Below are 25,000 nucleotides of genomic sequence, written 5' to 3' on the forward strand. Positions count from 1 at the left end.
TCACTCACTAGGTCTCTAGCTTCCTCAGCATACTGTACCCAAGACAACACCATGTTGTTCATGTCACTTCTCAGAAGCGCAACACACAACAGGTGGCTGAGCTTTAGCAAATGCAAACAGCGCTGGCACCCCCTAGTGGCTCCCTCTGTCACTTCCAATTGGAATACGATGCACTCTCTCTATACCTCCCACAACCACAACCTGAAGCCCCAGTGGGGCCACTTACAGTAAGTAAATCTCCACTACAGCAGTCTTCCCATTCTGCTGTGTCTACCCTTACTGTTTTGAGCAGGGGGGGTTATGGTCCCCCAGCATGCTTAGGAACGGCTCCGACAGCACCTCCCTGGCCAGTTGATTAAACCCGCCCATAAATTGGAGCTGCACTTTAATCGTTTCTCGCAAAAACACATTTATGAAAAAGACGCCGCAAAGCTGTCTGTGGATCTGCTCCAGCCGTGCACACACACGGGTACGCATACACACACACACACACTCGCACACTCACACACGCACACACACGCACACACACACATCCACACGCTCAGCGAGAGGCGGAGGAAAATGAGATCAGATTCAGAGAGAGATCACTGATTGAGGGCAGTGAATCGATGGTTGGCTGCGGGCTCTGTGAAACCAGTGAGTGATGGTGCTGCATTTTATCGGCTCCTCTGTTTGTCTCAATTAAACGACATAATGGTTCCTAGCACCTGGTCTAACACTAGTCCCAGGAATTGCTGTGTGCGATAAAACATTGAGCTCTAAAGTAAAGAAAGGGGAGGCATTAATAATACAGTGGGGTAGTCGTTTTGGTTTTATCTATACTTGGGTTCTTCTTCACCCATCTTCAAGATCTGATTCACAGGCTTGCTCCCTGTACAACCCTTGTCTGACCATTTTGTCTGTCTGTCTGTCTGTCTGTCTTTGTGCAGATGTGGGCGGCCCTGCAGACCCCATCGCCCCCACCATCATCATCTCCCCCAAGAACACCAGTGTGACCGTGGGGAGAAACGAGGTTATCATGGAGTGTGTAGCGAATGCCCGGTGAGTGGGCACACACACACACACACACACCCACGCACACACACACACACACACACACACCTGCGCGTGTCTGTCTGTGTGTCTTTCATGTCTTTTCCATCCCCTCCGTACCTTTGATTCAAAGCTCTGAATCTCTCCCTCCTCCCCCTTCGATCAGTGACGCTTCTCTTTCCATTCTTCTCCTGTTCCCTTCATCTCAGTCGAGAACTCAAACTATTATCTCAAACTCAAAGACTTAAACAGAATGACAGATGTATTTTCCAGAGCTCTATCAATGCCCCTGCAACCTTAAAACAGAATATGTAATATATTAAAAACCTCACCCTCAATGTCCTCCCAACCCTCTCTCTCTCTCTCTCTCTCTCTTCCTCCTGGCCCCTCTCTCTCTGCTCCTCCCGCTCCCCCCCCCCCTCCCCTCGCTCTTTCTATCTCTCTCTCTCTCTCTCTCTATTCTCCCCAATCGCGCTCTCTCTATTTGTCCCTTCTCTCCCCCAGACCCCTGGTGAAGATGATGATAACCTGGAGGAAGGATGGCGCGGTGGTCAGTACAGGGATCAGAGACTTTGGCCGCAGACTGACCATCAGCCTGCCAGCGGTCAGTGACAGCGGCCACTACGAGTGTGAGGTGGCCCTCCGAAGCAGCAGCGTGCCCTCGGTCAGCGCGGGGGCCTACCTCCACGTGCTCGGTACCTGACCCTTGTCTACTCGCCTTCCCTTCCCACGTTAGCGTTAGCATTAGCGTTAGCATGCTAGCTGTTGTTCAGTTTGAAATGAGTGTTGACTGTCGAGGTGAGTCAGTGTCAGGGATAGAGGAGGGGTTTTTCAACCTGTTCCTCTCTTCTGCAGACCATCCCCAGTTTGTGAAGGAGCCAGAGAGACACATCAGTGCTGAGATGGAAAAGGTGGTGGATATCCCCTGTCAGGCACGAGGTGAGTGAATGAGTGAGGGAGTGAGCGTGTGTGTGTGTGTGTGTGTGTGTGTGTGTGTGTGTGTGTGTGTGTGTGTGCTTCACCACAAAAACAATTCTGAACAACATAAACAATAAATCCAATACAAACAATGTGATCTAACACCAAACCATAGATGCCCAAAAAGTACACCAAGGGAAAATCCCTAACCTATCTCTCACTCCCCCCCTCACCCCTCCCCCAGGTGTGCCCCAGCCAGACATTGTGTGGTATAAGGATGCGGTTCCCATCAGCCCAGTGAAGATCCCCAGGTACAGGGTACTGGTGGGGGGCAGCCTGCAGATCAACGGCCTTCTACCTGATGACACAGGAATGTTCCAGTGCTTCGCCCGTAACATGGCAGGCGAGATCCAGACCAACACTTACCTGGCTGTCACCAGTACGTCGACCGGCCAACCAGTCATTTCAATCTCTTCCTCTCTCCTCTCCACCTACACTCATCCCTTCTGTCACATACTGACAGTCTTGTTACCTTCCAAACCCAGTCAATGATTGGCTATTTTGAGCGAGAGGATTAAAGAGAGAGAGAGAGAGAGAGAGAGAGAGAGAGAGAGAGAGAGAGAGAGAGAGAGAGAGAGAGAGAGAGAGAGAGAGACAGGGTAGCTTTGTACTCGTCAGTTCCTCACTCAGAGAATGAGATCTGACAGCCTCAGTAACTGTAGTCTTTGATGACTTTATTAAAAATATCAGGGTCATCTGTGTGAGAGAACTACTCTGCATCTCTTTCATTACCATCTTTCTTTCCCTCTCTCTCTTTCTCTCTCTCACTCCCTCTCAATTGTCTGCTGCACCCCCCCCCCCCCTCCCCAGGTATTGCACCGAACATCACAGCCGGGCCCACAGACAGTGCGGTGATCGATGGTATGTCTGTCATCCTGCACTGCGAGACCTCAGGCGCCCCAAGGCCAGCCATCACCTGGCAGAAAGGTGGGTGGACGCGGACGGGAGCCACGGGTTGACAGCTTAGCCTTTTTTTTTTATTATATGGATTCAATCAAAATGACATTTTTACAGAAAGGTAGTCATTTCTTCTCAGCGGGGGAGCCCTCTAATGTCTGCTCTTTCTTTCCCCTCTCTCTCTTTCTCTCTCTCTCTCTCTCTCTCGCTCTCTCTCTCGCTCTCTCCCCCCCTCTCTCTCTCCAGGCGAGAGGGTGTTGGCCAGTGGTTCAGTCCAGTTACCCAGGTTCACTCTGCTGGAGTCAGGCAGTCTACTGGTCAGCCCGGCCCACCTCTCAGACGCTGGCACCTACACCTGCATGGCCAGCAACTCCCGGGGCATCGACGAGGCTGCTGCTGACCTGGTGGTCTGGGGTAAATCCACACAACCTGGCCTGGGACATAATACACCTCATACTACTAACTACTACGACTCGCTATGCACTACGCACTATACCACCAACTCAAACTCCTGTTCCAACACAGCTTCTGATGTGTGTGTGTGTGTGTGTTTGTGTGTGTGTGTGCGTGTGTCTTGCAGCGCGGACCCGCATCACCAAGCCACCCCAGGACCAGAGCGTCATCAAGGGGACCAAAGCCGTCATGACCTGTGGGGTGACCCATGACCCCAGTGTCTCTGTGAAGTAAGGAGTCCACCATCACTGCCATTCAGACCCTCTACCTCTCTGATCCTCAACCAGTCTAAGAATCGGTTGACTATCTGTTCTGTATGAGCAGAGAGTGTGTGGGTGTTTTTATTGTGGGAGAGAGCACATCCCAGAGGAGCGGATGATTAGAGTCACTGTCACTTGTTGGACCCCGGCATTGATCCGATCTGGGGGAAAACAGATGAATATGTAAACAGAGTAATACAATTCGACAGTGGCTTTAATTAAACACAACACAGAGGAGATTAACTAGAGACCTCAAACAGCTGCGATTAATCATAGGAGGGACAGAGAGAGAAAGAGAGAGCGTGTGCGTGCGTAAGAGAGTGAGTGTGGAGTCGAAGGGTGTGTCTTTGACTTGTGTTCTCTGAAGGTGTACGTAAGAGTGTGTGTCTGTTTTGTGACTGGCTTGCGCTTTTTTCGCATGAGTGTGTTCTCCCCGCGGTATCACAGTTCAGTGACACCACATCACACACTCTCTCTCTCTCTCTCCCTGTGTGTGTGTGTGTGTGTGTGTGTGTGTGTGTGTTCCCCAGGTACGTGTGGGACAAGAGCGGTTCAGTCGTGGACGTGAGCATCTCTCCGCGTCTGCGTCTGGACGCTGACGGTACCCTGCACATCTCCCAGACCTGGTCAGGTGACATCGGCATTTACACCTGCAGGGTGACCTCTGTGGGGGGCAACGATTCACGCAGCGCCCATCTCCGAGTCAGGTGACCCCACCTCGACCTTCGTGACCTCGATGCTAATGATGTGTCTCTTCACACTTGGCTTTTTCTTTTCTTTCTTCTCTCATCCACTCTTCTCCTTTGTGTCGTTCTTTGTTACCCTTTTCTCTCCTCTCTCCCTCTGCTCTTTCATCCCATTGCATCCTTTCATCGCTTCACCATTAACAATGGCTGCAGTGTGTATGCATTATTAACTGTGTTTCATTTGTGTCTCTCTCTCTCTTTCCCACCCCCCTGCCCACACACACAAACACACACACACACATACACACACTCACAGGCAGCTCCCCCATGCTCCAGAGAACCCCGGAGCGTTGCTGAGCTCCTCGGAGAAGAGGGCCATCAATCTGACCTGGGCGGAGGCCTTCGATGGGAACAGCCCTCTCATCCGCTACATCCTGGAGGTGTCAGAGAACAGTAAGTAAACATCAACCGTGTCAGTCTCAAATGACGCTGGGTGCAATATGTGGCAACATGTGGGTTTGACCAGGCCCACTGACACTTGTTACAGTATGTCGGTGGTATGATGTCTTGATATGGGTCTGTCTCTCTGTCACAGATGCCCCTTGGACAGTGCTCCTGGCCAACATCGAGCCAGAGTCCACCGGGGTGACCGTGGGCGGTCTCATCCCCGCACGGTCCTACCAGTTCCGCCTGTGTGCGGTCAATGACGTGGGGAGAGGCCAGTTCAGCAAGGAGACCGACCGGTAGGACAGTTTAGAGATCAGTGTTCTAGAACAAGTCTCTCAAACGGTGCTGTTCTGAGAATGTCCACGGATGTTGAACAGGGGGTTCTCTTTCTCCCTCTCTGTAATTGAGTTCAAGCCCCCCTAACTATTCACTCTGAGGTCCTTTTTCTGACACCTCTCTCTTGAGAAGGAGTGTGAGAGTTGAGCCTGCACTGGGACGGGTCTTTAAAGAGACACCGGTGAATGAGCTGATCCAGTAATGTGCTAGATGTGTGAGCGAGGAGTGCTGTGAAGACCCCCCCTATAACCTCTCTCTCTCTCTCTCTCTCTCTCTCTCGCTTTCTCTCTCTCTCTCTCTGCAGTCTTAAGTGTAATACAGAGAGGCTTGAATGAGTCAGAGCTTCAAACAGACTGAAATCCCTGATGGATGCTATGGTCTTATATAGAGAACCCTTATATAGAACACTCACTAAGCACACTCAACACAACACACACACACACACACACACACACACACACACACACACACACACACACACACACCATACGTATTTCCCCGAAAGTTCACTCACAGAACCCTGCCAAATACACTCTTACATAGTACATCTACAGACACACTCCTATCTGCACACTCACACTCTCACACACACACACACACACACACACACACACACACACACACACACACACACACACACTCGGACAGATCTGATCAGTACAGCTTCGATCTAGCCCAATGCACCGAGACAGAGAGCACCACAGGGGGGTGATATAACAGCAGTGGGAGTGTTGGCTTTCTGAGGCATCTCCCCCCCTTTGATCCTAAACACTGGGCTTTATCTCCGCTCCAGAACAGCTCTCCGATGCACAGCTGAGAAATCAAGATGTCATCTCAGATTGATTTTAGAGAAGACTATGGAAGTCTTGCTGGATATTTCTCTCTGTGGCGTGAGCCCCACTTCATTCCCTGGCCTCTTTGATCAGAGTCAAGTTGGTGTTACGAATCTCCCTGAGGGGCTATTTTATGAAATATAGAGCATTTATTTTGGCCAGTCAACTAGCCAAGGTCCACTCGTTGGAATGATCTCCTGAAAAAGTCACACAGACACACACACGCACACGCACATGCACACACACACACACACACACACAGCTGCTCACTTTGTCTATGTGTTTTATGATGAAATAACACAGTAATATTCAGAAACATCTTCTAATGAATCCTTCTCTCCCTCCCTTCTCTTTTTCTCTCCCTTCCTCTCTCTCCCCAGACTCTCTCTGCCAGAGGAGCCCCCCAGTGCCCCCCCTCAGACAGTAATCGCCAGTGGACGGACCAACCAGTCCATCATGATCCAGTGGCAGCCTCCCCCAGAGAGCCACCAGAATGGACCACTCCAGGGTTATGTCATCAGGTAAGAGACAGCGATCACGTCCCTAATGGGGATAGGGAATTACGTTCAGCCTAATCAATAACATGTATAACTCCTTGTCTATCTCTCTTCTCCCTCTCTCTCACCTCCCTGCAATGTCCTACTGTTTGTTTACTCTCTCTATCTCTCCTTCCTTCTCCTCCTCCTCCTCCTCCTCCTCCTCCTCCTCCTCCTCCTCCTCCTCCTCCTCCTCCTCTTTTCATCTCATTTCATCCCTCCCTCCAGGTACTGTCTGTCTGGGCTGCCAGTGGACTGTCAGATGAAGAACATCACCAACTCAGACCAGACTAACCTGCTCCTGGAGGACCTCATCATCTGGACCAACTACGAGATCGAAGTGGCAGCTTACAATGGAGCGGGGCGAGGCACCTACAGCCACAAGGTCACTGAGTGGACCCTGCAGGGAGGTGAGAGTGAGAGAATTCACGGAAAATCCACACAAACACCATGGATACTCTGAGAGCTGTCATTCCATACAATTCCCCCCGGGTTTCGCTGTTGAGGGTCGTAGTTGAAGGTCGGACAGTTCAAACTGTCATTCATTTCCTTCTGAGGCTCATTTTCTCTCCCTTGTGTCTTCCCGTCTCTTCCTCTTTCTCTCTCTCCTCTTCTCTGGCAGTGCCGACGGTGCCACCGGGTAACGTGCAGGCAGAGGCGGTCAACTCCACCACGGTGCGTTTCACCTGGAGCGCCCCCAGCCCTCAGTTCATTAACGGAATCAACCAGGGATACAAGGTCAGCAGTCCCTCCACTGTCTCACTGCACTATAGTGTTGAGACTGAGAACTCCATGTGTCGGGAGGGAGAACTCCATGTGTTGGGAGTGAGAACTCCATGTGTTGGGAGTGAGAACTCCATGTGTTGGGAGTGGAATCATCTCAATGAAACCAGCAAAAGGTGAAAATGTCCACATTTTTTGCGGATGTTGGGTTGTAACCGATCTTCCTCCATGTTCAGCTGTTGGCATGGGGACCCAGTCACGAGGAGGAGGTGGCCGTGGTGACCGTGAGGCCCAACTTTCAGGACAGCATGCACGTGGGTTACGTCACCGGGCTGAAGAAGTTCACTGAGTACTTTACCTCAGTGCTGTGTTTCACCACCCCAGGAGACGGCCCACGTAGCCCACCCCAACGCCTACGCACACATGAAGACAGTGAGTCTTCGATGGTTCACAACCCCGCACGATTAGTCATAGGATTTCCACAAGACATTTTTTTTCATTGTGTATAAATGGAACATAACTGTATTCCTAACTTGATATTCCATGCATTGTTTTTGTGTTCAGCCCCTGGTGCTGTGGGTCACCTCAGTTTCACTGAGATCCTGGACACCTCTCTGAAAGTCAGCTGGAAAGACCCGAACGAGAGGAACGGAATCCTCACAGGTAACCGTGCCTGTTTAGATGGTTCATCTAATAATTAACAATTGTAACAATTTGATTTGATTTGAAGCCTTTGTGATTGGCATCGCTCATGTGAACGATAGTCCCATGACCTCCTTCACATGAGGGTAACCAGCCAGCTCTCCCTCTCCTGCAGGCTACCGTATCTCCTGGGAGGAGTTTAACCGTACCAACACACGGGTCACCCACTACCTACCCAACCTCACCCAGGAGTACAGGGTGACAGGCCTGACCGCCCTCACCACCTACACCATCCAGGTGGCAGGCATGACCGCCAAGGGCCAGGGCCAGCTGTCCGCCTCCACCATCTCCTCTGGGGTGCCCCCAGGTTAGTCTCCCTCTGGCCCTACATCTCCTTCTCTCATTGGCTAACTGTCTGTAGTGGCCTCTCTCAGGCTAACGGGTGGCCTTTCTCATTGGCTGACTGTCTCTGGTGGCCTCTCTCATTGGCTAGCTGTCTCTGGTGGCCTCTCTCATTGGCTAACGGGTGGCCTTTCTCATTGACTGACTGCCTCTGGTGGCCTCTCTCATTGGCTAACTGTCTCTGGTGGCCTCTCTCATTGACTGACTGCCTCTGGTGGCCTCTCTCATTGGCTAGCTGTCTCTGGTGGCCTCTCTCATTGGCTAGCTGTATCTGGTGGCCTCTCTCATTGGCTAGCTGTCTCTGGTGGCCTCTCACATTGGCTAACTGTCTCTAGTGGCCTAACCTTATATAGATTAGTCACTCCTTATCTTATCTGCATCACTGATCAGACACCTACAGGCCAGTATATCAGGTGATGGATGTGGGTGTTAAGGTGGCTCTCACAGCAAAGTAAAAATCCTGCAATGTACTTTCTCTATTCTGGACTGGTCTAGAATAACGGTGTACTTTAATGCCTTCAGTCTCCTAGTGTAAGGAGTCTACAGGTTCTAATGTGGTAATGTTCCGGTTCGACCGTTCTCCCCCTCCCCTTCAGAGATGCCGGGGCCGCCCACCAACATAGCCATCTCCAACATCGGCCCTCGCTCGGTGGCGCTGCAGTTCAAACCCGGCTACGACGGCAAAACCTCCATCTCCCGCTGGCAGGTGGAGGCCCAGGTGAGACACACAGCCATGTCCATTCATACTGATTGTGGTACTGCCTGTCTGAAGGCCAATTATGCGTCATTCGAAAGGCACGTTTGTTTCTCGTGACAAATGTCTTCCCCCCCCCCCTCTCTCTCTCAGATTGGTATCATAGGAGAGAATGAGGAATGGCTGGTCGTCCATCAGCTGCCCAATGAACCAGATGCCAGGTCCTTGGAGGTCATGGAACTGAACCCCTACACCTACTATAGGTACACACCCCGTTGGTCCTCACAGGATGCCTATAGTCAAAGCGTCGTACTGTATCAACCCATATAATGCCCCTCTAACCCATGGTACACCCTCATGGCACCCCTAGGTTCCGCATGCGCCAGGTGAACATTGTGGGCACCAGCCCTGCCAGTCAGCCGTCCAGGAAGATCCAGTCGCTGCAGGCCCCGCCCGACATCGCCCCCCTCAACGTGACCCTGCGCACGGCCAGCGAGACCAGCCTGTGGCTCCGATGGGTGGTATGTCCTGATACAAAACGTACACTGGCATAGATGGCGGCGCGCTCAGACGTGCGGCTCGGAGTGGCTCCACCGCTGGTGTTTTTTTGTGTTTTTAAGTACATTTGTATGTTCATTTTTATTTTAGTACTTATAGGGAACGGCTGTGTAAATAGTACCTACAGCAGACTAGACTTACTAGAAGTTGGTGCGCAAAATGAGAGGACTGTAACAACGGAATTCTTGAAACAACAGGGAATCCCATTCGAAATCGCTAGGTCGCCGGGTGAACAATGGTACGCTATCCCAACACTCAAGCGCAAACGTCGGCGTCGTGATCGTAAGCAACGCCGAGGACGAAGAGGAGGCCTGCTAGCTAGGCTAAAGAGAAGCCCGGATAAGCCAGCTTTGCCGAGTATTTTCCTATCCAACGTCAGGTCTCTGGCTAACAAGATGGACGAATTGAGACTGCATGTCGCTACAAATAACATTGTGGGAGATAGCTGTGTGATTATCCTCACGGAGACCTGGCTAAATGACACCATTTTGGACTCCGCGGTAGGCTTGGAAGGACGGACCCTACACCGGGCGGACCGGACGCTGCTTAGTGAGAAGACGCGAGGAGGCGGCCTCATTATATCTACGAAGGACAGCTGGTGCTTAAACACAAAAACTGTAAGTAGCCACTGCTCCCCAGACCTGGAATACTTGACTGTTAAATGCCGACCCACATACCTCCCGAGGGAATTCAACACAGTGTACATAACATCTGTTTACATTGCGCCTAACGCAGATGGTAGCTTAGCATTGGCGCGGCTATATGACGTCATCAGTGGTGAACAGAGCGCGGACCCACAGGCAGTCCATATAATCGCCGGAGACTTTAATCATGCTGACCTGAAGGTAGTACTACCGAAGTTCTATCAGCATGTTAAATGTGCAACAAGAGGAGAAAAAACACTGGATAAGGTATACACCAACATCAAGCTTGCTTACAAGGCTAGACCGCTAGCTCATCTAGGCATGTCTGACCATGTGTCAATCCCCCTGATCCCAGCCTACACTACCATGAGGAAAAGTGCTCCCATCACCACTAAGACTGTCAGAACCTGGCCAGCAGGGTCCGCTCCACTGCAGATCTGCCTGAATGACACCTCATGGCAGGAATATGAGCATGAGGACCTGGAACAGTTCACGTCGTCGGTTCTGAACCACATAGTGAACTGCACCAACTCAGTCACCGTGGACAAACGGGTCCGGGTCTACCCCAACACGAAGCCATGGATGACTGGGAAGGTCCAAAAACTGATCAATGAGAGAACGCCTTCGCAGGGAAGGGCACACTGCTGTACAGCACCACCAGGGCTAACCTAAAGCGCGGCATCCGGGAGGCCAAGGCAGACCACAGAGAGAAGATTGAGGAATGCTTTCTGAGCAACGACTCCAGGCGGGTGTGGCAGGGGGTTCAGCACATGACAAACTTCAGAGCCAACAGGCTCACAGCCGCAGAGGACGACCCCCTGCTGGCGGAAAAGCTGAACTCCTTCTACGCCCGGTTCGACGAGGGGCGAACGGAGGTAACCACAACACAAACACCACTCTCTCAAGCTCTCAGCAGCCTCACCCTCACAGAGCATGAAGTGAGACGCGTGCTGAAGGCGGTGGACCCCAGGAAAGCCTCAGGGCCGGATGGCGTCCTGGGACGGGTGCTGAGGGACTGCGCCGACCAGCTGGCCGGGGTTTTCACCAACATCTTCAACCAGTCCCTGTCCCAGGCCACCATCCCACCCTGCCTGAAAACCTCAACTATCATCCCAGTCCCGAAGAAAAGCACGGTGAGCTGCCTAAACGACTACCGCCCAGTGGCACTCACACCAATCATCATGAAGTGCTTCGAGAAACTAGTCCGGGCCCACATAGTCACACGCCTCCCGCCCAACCTGGATCCATACCAGTTCGCCTACAGAGCCCACAGGTCCACAGAGGACGCCATCGCGACGACTCTCCACTCCACTCTATCCCACCTGGAGAGGGGAAACAGCTACGCGAGACTGCTCTTTGTGGACTTCAGCTCTGCCTTCAACACCATCCTTCCAGACAGGCTAGTGACCAAACTACTAGACCTGGGACTATCACACTCTATATGTGCATGGATCAAGGACTTCCTGACCGACCGCCCCCAGAGGGTGCGGGTGGGCTCCCACACCTCCACAGCCCTCAGACTCAGCACTGGGTCCCCCCAGGGCTGCGTGCTAAGCCCCATCCTCTACAACCTCTACACCTACGACTTCACCCCCGTCCACCCCAGCAACTCCATCGTAAAGTTTGCAGACGACACCACCGTGGTGGGCTGCATCTCGGGGGGGGGGACGAGGCGGCGTACAGGGATGAGGTAGAGCAGCTGAGCAAGCTGTGCAAGGTTAACAACCTGCTGCTGAACCAGTCAAAGACCCAGGAAATCATCGTGGACTTCAGGAGGAAAAAATCTGAGGTCCAGCCCCTGCTCATCGACGGAGGGAGCGTGGAGAGAGTCTCAACCCTCCGATTCCTGGGGGTGCACATACAGGATGACCTGTCCTGGAAGAACAACACAGCAGCCATCATCAAGAAGGCACAACAGCGGCTCTTCTTCCTGAGAGTCCTCAGGAAAGACCACACCAGACAGGAGATACTGGTGGCCTTCTACCGCTACGCAGTGGAGAGCATCCTCACCTACTGCATCGGCAACTGGTTCTCCAGCTGCACAGCGGCAGAGAGGAATGCGCTACAGAGAGTCGTGAGAACGGCCCAGAAGATCACCGGCGCCCCCCTCCCCTCTCTGGAAGAGCTGTACAACACACGCTGCCTCAGGAAGGCCTCCAAGATCTCCAGAGACCCATCCCACCCTGGGAACGAACACTTTGCTCGGCTGCCCTCGAACAGGCGGTACAGGACCATGTTCGCAAGGACAAACAGACTGAAGCTCAGCTTCTACCCCAGGGCCATCCAGGCCCTGAACACAGCAAAGACCTAGGTTCTGGGCCCTGGACAGTCTGGACGAATTGATGGCAGCTGCTGGATTGAAAAATCAGGTGTAGTGCTGAGGCACAAATGTGTACATTTCAAGCCTGCAAACTGCGACACTTTAAATGAATGTGCAATAACACTATGTGCAATATGACAACCCTAGGGTACATAAGGTTGCAGAGAAATAGGAACTGTTAGAATAGGTATAGCATAGCATAGAGTACAGCACAGTGTTTTATTTGTACAGTATAGTATAGTGGATAGTGTACATAGCCTTTATTTATGTAAACCAGCTCCTTTCCCTTCTTGTTTTTTTCTTGTTTTTTTTTCTTTCCTAGCACCAGGGGAGCCCCCCCTCCCAAATTTCGTTGTTTGGTACCTGTACTATATCAATGACAATAAAGACCATTCATTCATTCATAGGTGCACACACACACACACACACACACACACACACACATACTCAACATACATATATTTGATGATACACATTTGGTGTGTGGTTACGTCAGTGAATGATGGACTATTGAATAAACACATGAACACCTCCTCCTCTCTTCCAGCCTCTTCCAGAATGGGAGTACAATGGGAACCAGGAGCTGGTGGGTTACAGAGTCCAGTACTCCAGAGCTGGGTCCAAGGGTGGGGTTCTGTCCCACGTCATCACCGACCGGCTGGAGAGGGAGTTCACCATCGAGGACCTGGAGGAGTGGACCGAGTACGAGGTTCGAGTACAGGCCGTCAATGGTATCGGGTCTGGACCCTGGAGCCAGCCCATCCATGGCAGAACCAGGGAGTCTGGTGAGTCTGATAACGCACACACTAAACGAAACACGCTCAACGTCTTTCAATGTCCATACCTCACACACTCATACTCTATCGATGGGGTTATTTCAGTCATTGGTTGCATCGTCAGTGGTTGTATTATAATGGCTGACCTTTGACCCATGCTGCAGTGCCCTCATGTGGTCCCACCAACGTGTCAGCCTTCGCCACCACCTCCAGCAGCATCCTGGTCCGCTGGGGAGAGGTCGCAGAGGCCGACCGCAACGGACTCATCTTGGGATACAAGGTCAGCTACTGTACATAGAGCAGGAAGGCCTTAGCAGTAGTAGTAGTAGTAGTAGTAGTAGTAGTAGTAGTAGTAGTAGTAGTAGTAGCAGTAGCAGTAGCAGTAGCAGTAGCAGTAGCAGTAGCAGTAGCAGTAGCAGTAGCAGTAGTAGTAGCAGCAGCAGCAGCAGCAGCAGCAGCAGTAGTAGTAGTAGTAGTAGTAGTAGTAGTAGTAGTAGTAGTAGTAGTAGTAGTAGTAGTAGCTAGTAGTAGTAGTAGTTTGTTTGTAGGCGTATAACCTTTCACCTGTACTCTTTCAACAAACTTCCCAGGTGGTGTACAAGGAGAAGGACTCAGACACCTCCCCACAGTTCTGGGCTGTGGAAGGGAACACCAGTCACAACGTCCAGCTGAGTGGGCTGGGGAAGTATGTGCTGTACGAGATCCAAGTGCTGGCCTTCACACGCATAGGAGACGGCAGAACCAGCTCTCCTTTCATCCTGGAGAGGACCCTGGATGATGGTACACACAATCTACACACACACACACACACACACACACACACACACACACACACACACACAAACACAAACACTTAAAACTGTTTCTAGTTAGGCCTAGTAGACCTTTCTCTGTTCATTAGAGGAAGTAGGGGAGTCGTGTTACAGTTGTATTGTTTAACATGTGTCCTCCACTGTCTCCCCTAGTGCCTGGCCCCCCGGTCGGCATCCTGTTCCCTGAGGTTAGGACCACCTCTGTGAGGCTCATCTGGCAGCCCCCTGCCCAGCCCAACGGCATCATCCTGGGTGAGCAGTTGAAGATATCCTCCCTCTTGTCTTGTCATCACTATCCACATGGATTCATACTGTATCTTTGGACAATGTTGTGATACGTTGTGGTTGTTGTATCTTAACTGATTGAATATGTTTCTATTATGTCTCGATTACTTTTTCTTTGTTATGACTAATGGATAGATGATTCACCTACTTAGACAAATGTATTTGTTGTATGTCACTTTTGATAAAGGCGTCTGGATAAATACCAAAAATGTAAAAGTTAAATGTATATCTTCCTGTCTCTTAGCCTATCAGATCATATACAGGAGGAACTCCTCCAATAGCAACGCTGCCACCGTGGACGTGCTGAGCCCCAGTGCGCGACAGTACACAGCGACTGGACTGAAACCAGAGTTGGTTTATGTGTTCCGCCTCACCGCCCAGACACGCAAGGGCTGGGGGGAGGCGGCTGAGGCACTGGTGGTTACCACAGAAAAGAGAGGTACGTGAAAATCGAAAGAAAAAAAAGAAAATGTTATTGATCAGTCATTTTACAGTCAATATTGCTGTGGCTGAGAGTGACAGTGTCTGTTTGCCCCCCCCCCCCCCCCCCCCCCCCCCCACCTCAGCACGGCCCCAGCCAACCAGCCGCCCCACGGTGCCTCAGGAGGACGTCCAGGCCCGCAGTGTGCTGTTGTCATGGGAACCGGGCAGCGACGGCCTTTCGCCGGTGCGCTACTACACGGTCCAGTACAGAGAGCTGCCGGACAGTAACTGGACTGTCCACTCTGCGTCGGTCAACCATGAGGCCAGCTCGTACATCGTGGACCGGTGAGGCTCTATCCACATTGAAGACAGTCAAAGGAACACTTAACTGTTCATAAAGCCGTGGACTGATTCTGATTTGGTCTCTTCAACAGGCTCAAGCCGTTCACCTCCTACCAGTTCAGAGTCAAGGCCACCAATGACATCGGGGACAGTGAGTACAGTGACGAGAGTGAGGCCATCACCACACTGCAGGACGGTAAGAGCCTCATGTTGTTCATCTCTCTCCACCACTTGTCTCTGTATGACCTCTTAAGTGCTCTTCTCTCTGTGGCGAGGAAGCAGTTATCTCTCTGTCCTCGACGCCCTTGCCTGTACACGACGCACTTCACGCGAGAATGTCAAGTGGAGCTGTACTCTGTAAGCCACACAAGCCCACTTTAGGAAGTGATGTCATGATTGTTGATTGTGAGGCCCGACGTCGACAGCGCTTGTGTATACACGGTGACCTCATTCTCTAAAGCCAGGGCCCCCGCGCGAGCTGTGCTTACAGCTCCTGCTGTGTCTGAGTCAATAGATCCAGTGTTTGTGTATGTGTCCAGCAGCTTATGGCACCACTCAATACAGGGCCTCTCCAGCTGTGTTGGTTCAATAATACTTCCCCTTCTCTCTATTCACTCAGCCCCAGACAAAGCCCCCACAATCCTCTCTGTCACGCCGCACACCACAACATCAGTGCTGGTCCGCTGGCAGGTAAGCATTAGTATGCCATTAGTATGGATGTGTTATTATGTGAGACATTTTAGGAAATGTATCGAAATTTGCATCCATGGTGACAGCCATGAATGTGTTATAGTGGTCAGTATTTTGTCCTGTTTAGGGTAGAGCTGGGATGTTGGTGTGTGTCGTGAGTGCTTGTGCTCTAATACAGCACAGTAACTGCCAATGGTTCCTGGTCCTTAATAATAATAATAATAATAATAATAATAATAATAATAATAATACATTAGACTTACATAGCGCTTTTCTAGACACTCAAAGACGCTTTTACAAACTGCAAAGATAGAGTAGTAAAATAAAAAGAAACAAAAAAATTGATAAAAGAAAGTATAGGGGTCTAATGAATTTTTTGATTACTAAATCTAAATGTAACTAAGTGTCTTTGTAGGACAATCTACTCTATATACTGCAATTACACCTAGATTTCTGGCGGAGAAGCGGCGAACAAGCAACGCCATCGTCCTCTCTCGACCGGCATTTTTTGAAAAGTGATATTTCCTTGCATAGATTACTTTCTTTACGCTGACTGATGGACAGATGATTCACTTACTTAGACAAATGTCATTTGTTGTAAGTTGCTTTGGGATAAAGCATCTGTTAAATGCCCCAAAAATGTCAAATGTAACTCATCTCAACTCATTTCAACTCCAGCCTCCTGCTGAGGAGCAGATCAACGGGGTTCTGCTGGGGTTCAGGGTACGGTACCGAGAGTTGCTCTACGACCGCCTCCGCAGCTTCACGGTCCGTACGGTCAACAACCCTGCGGCCAACTGGGCTGAACTCACTGGTAGGTTTACCTTCTTCACTGGTCACACTACCCCAGCCCACTCACTGGTAGGTTTACCTTCTTCACTGGTCACACTACCCCATCCCACTCACTGGTAGGTCTACCTTCTTCACTGGTCACACTACCCCATCCCACTCACTGGTAGGTTTACCTTCTTCACCGGTCACACTACCCCATCCCACTCACTGCAAACCATGCCCTACCCTGGTGGTTGCCCTACTTCCACCATACACCATAGATGGAACACACAAACACACCTCAATACACACAGCCAACATCCAACGATACGACACTACACACACACACACACACACACACACACACACACACACACACACACACACACACACACACAGCAGCCCAGCAGCCCCGATGTGAATTAGGTCATGGATTTTTCAAAGCCCTTGTATTAGCTCATTGTTTCCTCATTCTTCAGCTGTCAGTGGCATGCCTATGGAAATGGTGCTTAAAGACACAACTACTGGTGCTAACCTTCTCTTTTCCTTTCTCTGCTCCCCTCTGCCTCTTTCCCCCTTTCTCTCTGTCTCTCTCTCTCTCTCTCTCTCTCTCTCTCTCTCTCTGTAATGGCTGCCTTCGCTCCTATCCTGGTTCCTTCCTCCCCTGATCCCCCTCCCCTGTACTGTCCTCCCTCAGCCCCCTACAGTGTCAGGAACCTGAGTGAGTCCTCACTCACCCAGTACGAGCTGGATAGTAAGTCCTCAGTGTCTCTCTCTTTCTCTCTCTCTATCCTTGTCTCTCTCTCTCTCTCTTTCTGTCTCTCTTTCTCCCTCTCCCTCTCTGTCACTCTCTCTCTCTGTCTCTCTCTCTGTCTCTCTCTCTCCAACCATCTGCCTCTCTCTCTCCGACCATCTGCCTCTCTCAAGCATTGGGACTCCATCGCAGAACTCACCATGTGTATGTGTCATGTGTATGTGTCATGTGTATGCGAGTCATTTCTCTCTGCTTCTCTCTCTTTCTTGCTGCTTCCACCTTGACCCTATTTTTTTGGTGTGTTCTGTTTGGTCTTCTATTTCAGTGTGCTGTGCTCTCGTTGTTCCTCTCTGATTTGTTATTTTTTTCTACCTCATCATCATCATCATCATCATCATCATCATCATCATCATTGGCAGATTGTCCATGTGTCCCGATTTGACCTCATCATATCTCCCAAGTTGTTTCATGACGTTGTATTACCCTGGGTCATTGTTGTGTGACCTCTTGCATCAGGGGTTGATGTTGTGTTGTTCCCCCGACAGACTTGAGTAAACACAAACGCTACGAGATCAGGCTGAGCGTGTACAACGCTGTGGGGGAGGGGCCTACCAGCACGCCGAAGGAAGTGTTTGTGGGAGAGGCAGGTGAGTGTCGGCTGGCTCAGATGCTCAGTTGTGCCACTATACAGTGCAAAGACTGTGCCATTATGCTGTTGTACATAGACGGATATTACTGTCAGTGGATGATATTGACCTTTCACTCTATTACTTTCCAGTCCCAACAGGCCCACCCCAAAATGTGGGCATCCTATCCTCAACAGCCACTCAGCTGGATGTCACATGGGACGCCCCTCCTCTAGACGCCCAAAACGGGGACATCCAGGGGTACAAGGTAAAGATCAGTTAGTGGTTCCAGACGAGGACCATCACACATTAGCATAGGCTGTACGTCACATAATAAATGATTTAATGAACAGCACAAACGTTCACTAAGTTAACATTACGCTCTTCGGGTCCAACTAGTTTTCAGCCTGCTGCAAAATAAAATGTAAAATTGACAGCATCAAATATTTTTTTTTTTTTCAGTGGTTCACTTTGAGAATATGTCTAACCTCTGGCCCTCTATTTTTATATAGATATACTTCTGGGAGTTCCAGCTCCAGAACGAGACTGAAAGGCTGCGTACTCTCTTCTTGCCTGAGCTGGGGGTCAAGCTGAAGAACCTGACGGGCTACACCACCTACATGATGAGTGTGGCGGCTTTCAACGCTGCAGGAGACGGGCCGCGTTCCCTGCCCACCAGAGGGCGCACTCAACAAGCAGGTGAGATACCGGGGCCAGAGGCACCCAGCAAAGTAGGGGCAAAGCTGATTCACTGAACTTCTGCAGCATACTGTACCTGTATATGCCACTGAAGCCCTGCAGTACTTCTATCTCTCTACCAGTCTGTATATGTCTGTCTCTCTGTCCATCTGTCTCTCACCCTCTCTCTCTCTCTCTCTTTCTCTCTCTCTGTCTCTGTCTGTTTCCCTGTCGCTGTTTCTGGCTGTGTCTCTCCCTCCCTCTCTCTCTCTCTCTCTCTCTCCCTCCCTCCCGCTCTCGCTCTCTCTCTCTCCCTCCCTCCCTCTCTCTCTCTCTCTCTCTCTCCCCCCCTCCCTCCCTCCCTCCCTCCCTCTCTCTCTCTCTCTCTCTCTCTCTCTCTCTCTCTCTCTCTCTCTCTTCACTGTCCAATTAACTCCATGTGAGAATGTGAAGGAGTGTCCCAGGGTCATTGCCCATTTCAGTCACATAAGCTGTGCTTTCAGCTTGAGTCTGAGAGTCTCAGTATGAGGGACACATGCTACAGATTGTGTAACTGTCAAATGTTTGTCCTCCCCATTCCCTCCAGGAAATAGGACTCACAGTATATGGACTATATTTGGAATCAAGCTATGAGAGTGGAGAGGGGGGGGGGGGGGGGGTATCTTGGGGGATTGTGGGTCTTCTTGGCACCTTCCCCCCAGGGACGCCATGGGGGCGGAAGCCTGATGACAGTGTGGAGGAGGAGGAGGAAGAGGAGGGGACTGTGGAGTGAGGGGGACACATGTGGATTGGGTTTTGGCCCGGCCACACAATGAGGCCTGTGTTCAGTGATCCCCAGCCCTCCTCTGCGGTCGGAGGGAAGAGAAATCGTTTACAGAATAAATTCCTCTTGTCTTTTCCGCCCCCTTGAAGGCTGTGACATTGCAGAGAGGACAAAGTGCTGAGAACTTAAAACGCAGTGCAGGAATTTTTTGGCTTTCTGCACTACAGGGTACTGGGAATTCAGCCAACACAAGCTTTCATGAATTTTATGCAGAAATTGCAGCTAAGTCCTGACACTCAATGTCTCTTGAAGGTCATGGGGATGATTGCTTATACTGTAGTCCTCCATATGAATAGGACGTTACATTCATCATATCTTTGGTCGATGAAACAGACACTCTTAAGTGTTTCTAACCAGACTCTCTCCTCTCTTCTCCTCTCTTCCAACCCAACCCCCCCCCCCTCCACCACCGCCACCCCCCCACCCCCCACCCCCTCCCCCCGTTCCCACCCCACCTCAGCCCCCAGTGCTCCCAGCTTCATCCACTTCAGTGAACTCACCACCACCTCTGTCAACATGTCCTGGGGAGAGCCCAAGCAGGCCAACGGCATCATCGAGGGCTACCGCCTGGTCTACGAGCCCTGCACGCCCGTGGATGGTGAGAAACCCTGGAGCCCGATAGGCTGATAGGCCTACTAAAATAAACTGTTAGACCATAAATGTAAAGATATAATAGCTCTCAGTCAGCCAGTGATTTACATTCATATCATAGCCGCCATGCTTTTTTTTTTTTTTTTTACTACTTACACCACTTTAAAAGCAGCCCAGTGCCTTAATTTGATACAGCTGGGTAGGCCCTGTGGCCACAAACATACAGTACATACATACAACAGATCATGTATGACCTCCCTCAGTGGGGTTTTCCAGCACCATCATTGAGTGAAGCATGGCTAATAGATGGCTAAGTGGGTTGGTTCTCCAGATTCTTAAGTAATTGGGAGCAGGAGTGGAATGCTGTGGTCCCAGGCCTGCCCGTTAATGGGAGACACAGCTGCCCCTGAGAAGGTGTTTACAGAAGAGCCCCTCTCTATCTGAAGGCCTGCAGTAAAAGGCCATATGTGTTTATCGGGATGCTCACGCTCATGCTCACTCACTTGACGAGGCAATAGGGCGGTAGCAAGACCTGAACTGGCTATGCAGTTCAGTATGTAGGATGTGCGTGTGTGTGTGTGTGTCTGTGTGTGTGTGTGTGTGTGTGTGTTTTTAGTGTGTGCATGTGTGCATGTGTGTATGTGTGCGTGGACATGTGTATATGTGTGTACTGTATGCATGCCAGTGTGCATACATGTCTGTGTGTGTGTGTGTGTGTGTGTGTGTGTGTGTGTAGATTTTAAAATGCAGCATCTAGAGCCTTAGTGTTTCCTGTACAGACTCCTCTCCTCGCACTCCAGGTGTCAGTAAGATTGTGACAGTAGATGTGAAGGGCAGCGCCCCCCTGTGGATGAAAATCAAAGACCTGGCGGACGGGGTCACCTACAACTTCCGCATCCGGTCCAAAACCCTGACCTACGGGCCTGAGGTGGAAGCCAACATCACCACTGGCCCAGGAGAAGGTAGGCCTACTCGTTTTGGTCTACTCTGCCGTCTTGTCTATAGAGCTGTGTGTGCCCCCTTTTTTTTTTTTTGAGAATACTCTGTGGGATGTGTATATGTGTATTCACCCGAAGCCTTGTCTGTGTGTATTGTGCTCTCTCACGTACCCAGGAGCTCCAGGCCCACCCGGAGAGCCTTTCATCTCTCGCTACGGCACAGCCCTCACCCTACACTGGACCAGCGGCGACCCGGGGCGCGCTCCCATCACACGCTACGTGATCGAGGCCAGGCCCTCTGGTGAGTGGAGCGGATGAGAGGTTCTATCCGAAACCAGACCACTATATACTTATACCTATGAATTGTTACAAAAAAAAAAGCAATTATGTACAGCAGATGTCTCAGATTATTATTATTTTATTTTTTTCTGTCCTATAGACGAAGGCTTATGGGATATCCTGATCAAAGACATCCCGAAGGAGGTGACGTCATACACACTCAACCTGGAGATGCTGAGAGAAGGAGTCACCTATGACTTCCGGGTCATTGGGGTCAATGACTACGGTTATGGCTCTCCGAGTGCACCTTCCCCCTCTATATCTGGTCAGTTCCAGCTCCAAAAAGACTAAGTGATATTGCGTATATATGATATTGTATACGTATATTCGGGGGAGACAGAAATCAGCGGACGGCCTCATTGTGTTTGATACCATTCCTCATTTCACCCCATGTGTTACAATGTGCCTGTCCTCCGATTTCTACCTTCACCAGCCTCCACTGGTATATACTACATATATCCACTAGTTAGTATACTAGTATAGTGTACATTTCATTTACATTTTAAACATGTAGCAGACGCTTTTATCCAAAGCTTACTTACAATTAGAGATTACACGGATAGTCTCCCTGGAGTAACTTAGGGCAAAGTGCCTTACTCAAGGGCACACTAGTGGGGGTGGGATTTGAACTCATGACCTTCTGACCACCAGTCCAACTCACTATCCACTAGGCCACCACCACTAAACCATAGTATACTATACTACCTACAGTGTAAGTTTGAATGACTCCAGTCTTGACATGTGGTCTCTACTGTATCTTGTCTTCAGCCCAGAAAGTGTCGCCCTTCTATGAAGAGTGGTGGTTCCTGGTGGTGATCGCTCTGGTGGGCCTGATCTTCATCCTCCTCCTTGTCTTCATCCTCATTATCCGTGGGCAGAGTAAGAAATACACAAAGAAGACAGACTCAGGTAGGCAACAGGGGGAACCGCTCCACTTCGAAACTCTCAAAGAAAATAAAGATCTGTGATTAGATTTCAATAACTGCACATCTGAAAAACTATTTCTAAAATAAGAACGGCGACTGCAATTACCAAAATTACCGTCTCCGTGTCTAAGATGATACAAAGGTAAAAGCCAGAGGCTGTTATACTCCACAGGGATAGACAGACAGAGTAATGGAAGGCCAGAGCCTTTAGAATGAGTTTTAAAAGGATTGAGAGGAGGATCAATATCGAGTGTAAGTGGCCTCCCTTTGTAATGTTTAAGCCATTAGTTACATTAGACGACTCCCAACATTAGAGTCGCTCTGCTGTGAGTCATGTCCCTGACCCTACCCTGCCACTCTGCCAGCCTGGCATACTGCCATATCACCCCAGGTGACATCACTGCTGGGCACTGTCTGTGGCGTCACGAGTTGACTGACTGGCACTGCCCTCTACTACGTTGAACAGTTGAAAGCTGGACATCTTATTGATAAGTACTATTCTGATGATTGCCATCAACCATAATGTGACACGTAGCCTACTATGCTATGCTATTGCATGAGTGCTTTTTTGTCTTATTATCATGCTTTTTAGGCTTATTCAAGATAACATGTTATATGTATCTATTTGATACCTTATCTGCATGTTCATTTGAATTGGCATGCAGACAGAAAAGGGTCATAGGTGCTCAATTGAAGAACAACAGACAGAACAACAATGTCATAACAGTCAGTTAGCAGTGTCCATACTAGGCTAGACCTGACAGTGATGGACAGACGGAGAGGTGAGGAGGAGGAGGGGAAAAGGCGAGAGGAGAGGAAGAGGGGTCAAGCTTGCCTTAATCTCAGACCAGTTCCTTTTTAGGCTTGGTCAGCGTTTAGTGGGGTGCCAGGGACCTGGGGTCTCGGGGGTCAGTCAGCATGGTTTGACTGGGATGGGGAAGACAAGGGCTGTGTTTGTGTGGGACACAAAGAGCCCCTATCAGGCCCTGCACCCCCAGCCAACCCCAGCCAACCCCAGCCTACCCCAGCCGCGCAGCCGTTCTGTCCCACTGGTGCCTGTTTGTTTTGCCGCCGGCATACCCTTACCACTAGGCCTAGGGGCCAGCATGGGTGAGATCACACCAACCGGCTAGGGGGAGGGAAGGTCACTGCCCTCTCCCACCCTAACTCACACCTCGGCCACGGTCTCAGACGTGTGTGTGTGTGTGTGTGTGTGTGTGTGTGTGGCCGTGGGCGTGGGTGTGTGTGGTCTGGGGTCACAGGGCTCATTTGAGTTGAGTCTCTCCAACTTTGGCTCTAGAGGAGAGGCTGTTGAATGACTCTCAGATACGTGTATTTCACATAAAACCACTATCTGGTGCCATGGTGGTCACAGCCTATACCGAATCACCATAAGACATGATGTGGTGATTATTGTTTGGATTATTGTATGCACGATTATGAACAGCTAAACTCTGGACTAACCTTCACACAGTGTCCTCGTTTGCCCACACAGGCAGCCACTCCAACTGTACTGCCCTGCCTCTCACCCATGGAGAGATGGTGCGTCTGGATGAGGGACGCTTCCCCGCTCTGCAGCTCAACAACAGACGCCTCTCAGTCAAGAACTCCTTCTGCCGCAAGAACGGCATCTACACTCGGTCAGTTAGCCCTTAACCCAAAACACCCTCCACACATACACGATCATGTGCAATCTCATGTATTTCTTTTTCTTTTTCGGTCTGCTACAATATGTATTGTGTTGTGTTGGGAGTTGACCACTGTTATTGATTTTTTCCCGAAATGAAAACGTAAATCATTCGACTCAAGTTTGCTGCTCTTTTTTCCTGTTCAGTGTATTGCTTGGAGTGGAATCGGCTGGAATAGGATACTCAATGTATTGGGGGTTTTTCTTTCTTCGTCTCAAGTCCTTCCTTAGAGCAATCTGTCAGTCAGGGAGAACATGCCAAGACTGCAGGAGTCCAGCTGCTAGGATCAACCACCGGCCGCCAGCCTCATTGACATTCTATGTGCATGTGTGAAGTAACAATTTATATAAGAAGACCACACAATGCAGCTCTCTTTAGCATTCATGAGCTTCTTGTTTGTGTCCTTTGTCTGTTTGTCACAGCTACAGACAAAGACCGGTTATGGTGGTGACAACAGAGCGTCTTCATCCGGCCCTCTTGGCCCACCACTTCTCTCTCTCTCTCTCTCTCTCTCTCTCTCTCTCTCTCTCTCTCTCTCTCTCTCTCTCTCTCTCTCTCTCTCTCTCACATAGAACAGCACTGTGAGAACGTTCTTAGTGACCGTGTGAGAACACGTTCTTCAGTACATTAGGACTTTGACAACAGACCTGCTCTTTGGTGATGTCTGTGTAAACACAGATAGCGTAGATCCACAGGGCCTACCAGAGCCAGGGTCAATGCCCTAGGGTAGGATTATTCACGTGTTGTTAGGGGTTAGCTAGCCACATGGTTGGGGTGTTGGGATGGACGTTTGAGGGGCAGGGTCTGCTTCCTCTGGTGGAAACCAGATAGGGTGGTTCTGCAGTGCGTCCATTATGGTGGAATGTGTTGGATGGCCCGGGGAGGTAGTGGTTGGTACTGGTCTCTCCCTAACTGAGGAGGCCCAGGACAGGGATCAAAGCAGTAGCGGCTGCTCCCTCCCTTTGAAGAGCTCTACTCGGGTGTAGCCTTGCTAATGATCTGCTGCCCAGAGAGGGAGGCCCTTCCCCTGCGGGGGAGGGGAGGGGTGAGGCTGGGGGTGAGAGAAGAAGGGAAGGAAGGAGGTAGAGTAGGGATAA

The 25,000-nt window shown here is 50.5% G+C and overlaps 1 protein-coding gene across 1 annotated transcript in view; it reads left to right on the top strand.

The window, feature by feature from the left end:
- The window catches only part of LOC308151641 (protein sidekick-2-like), a gene marked incomplete at its 3' end in the record, with an annotated part of 39,375 nt that overhangs the window by 4,576 nt on the left and 9,799 nt on the right, over nt 1-25,000 (top strand). The window contains exons 5-42 of the mRNA XM_080524545.1: nt 930-1,041; nt 1,537-1,727; nt 1,888-1,971; nt 2,195-2,389; nt 2,821-2,937; nt 3,154-3,321; nt 3,488-3,590; nt 4,151-4,327; nt 4,623-4,759; nt 4,902-5,049; nt 6,303-6,443; nt 6,687-6,868; nt 7,081-7,196; nt 7,418-7,613; nt 7,746-7,844; nt 7,999-8,190; nt 8,822-8,943; nt 9,073-9,182; nt 9,290-9,440; nt 12,989-13,226; nt 13,382-13,497; nt 13,808-13,997; nt 14,183-14,281; nt 14,559-14,753; nt 14,881-15,082; nt 15,172-15,275; nt 15,699-15,769; nt 16,448-16,583; nt 17,238-17,294; nt 17,840-17,941; nt 18,073-18,188; nt 18,433-18,619; nt 19,882-20,019; nt 20,813-20,974; nt 21,126-21,251; nt 21,390-21,554; nt 22,058-22,198; nt 23,711-23,855. Coding sequence (XP_080380671.1) covers nt 930-1,041; nt 1,537-1,727; nt 1,888-1,971; nt 2,195-2,389; nt 2,821-2,937; nt 3,154-3,321; nt 3,488-3,590; nt 4,151-4,327; nt 4,623-4,759; nt 4,902-5,049; nt 6,303-6,443; nt 6,687-6,868; nt 7,081-7,196; nt 7,418-7,613; nt 7,746-7,844; nt 7,999-8,190; nt 8,822-8,943; nt 9,073-9,182; nt 9,290-9,440; nt 12,989-13,226; nt 13,382-13,497; nt 13,808-13,997; nt 14,183-14,281; nt 14,559-14,753; nt 14,881-15,082; nt 15,172-15,275; nt 15,699-15,769; nt 16,448-16,583; nt 17,238-17,294; nt 17,840-17,941; nt 18,073-18,188; nt 18,433-18,619; nt 19,882-20,019; nt 20,813-20,974; nt 21,126-21,251; nt 21,390-21,554; nt 22,058-22,198; nt 23,711-23,855 — 5,431 coding nt within the window. The remainder of the gene's footprint in view (nt 1-929; nt 1,042-1,536; nt 1,728-1,887; nt 1,972-2,194; nt 2,390-2,820; nt 2,938-3,153; nt 3,322-3,487; nt 3,591-4,150; nt 4,328-4,622; nt 4,760-4,901; nt 5,050-6,302; nt 6,444-6,686; nt 6,869-7,080; nt 7,197-7,417; nt 7,614-7,745; nt 7,845-7,998; nt 8,191-8,821; nt 8,944-9,072; nt 9,183-9,289; nt 9,441-12,988; nt 13,227-13,381; nt 13,498-13,807; nt 13,998-14,182; nt 14,282-14,558; nt 14,754-14,880; nt 15,083-15,171; nt 15,276-15,698; nt 15,770-16,447; nt 16,584-17,237; nt 17,295-17,839; nt 17,942-18,072; nt 18,189-18,432; nt 18,620-19,881; nt 20,020-20,812; nt 20,975-21,125; nt 21,252-21,389; nt 21,555-22,057; nt 22,199-23,710; nt 23,856-25,000) is intronic.

The sequence above is a fragment of the Nansenia antarctica genome (assembly GCF_963989245.1).
Source record: "Nansenia antarctica genome assembly, chromosome: 2".
NCBI classification, from domain to species: Eukaryota; Metazoa; Chordata; class Actinopteri; order Argentiniformes; family Microstomatidae; genus Nansenia; species Nansenia antarctica.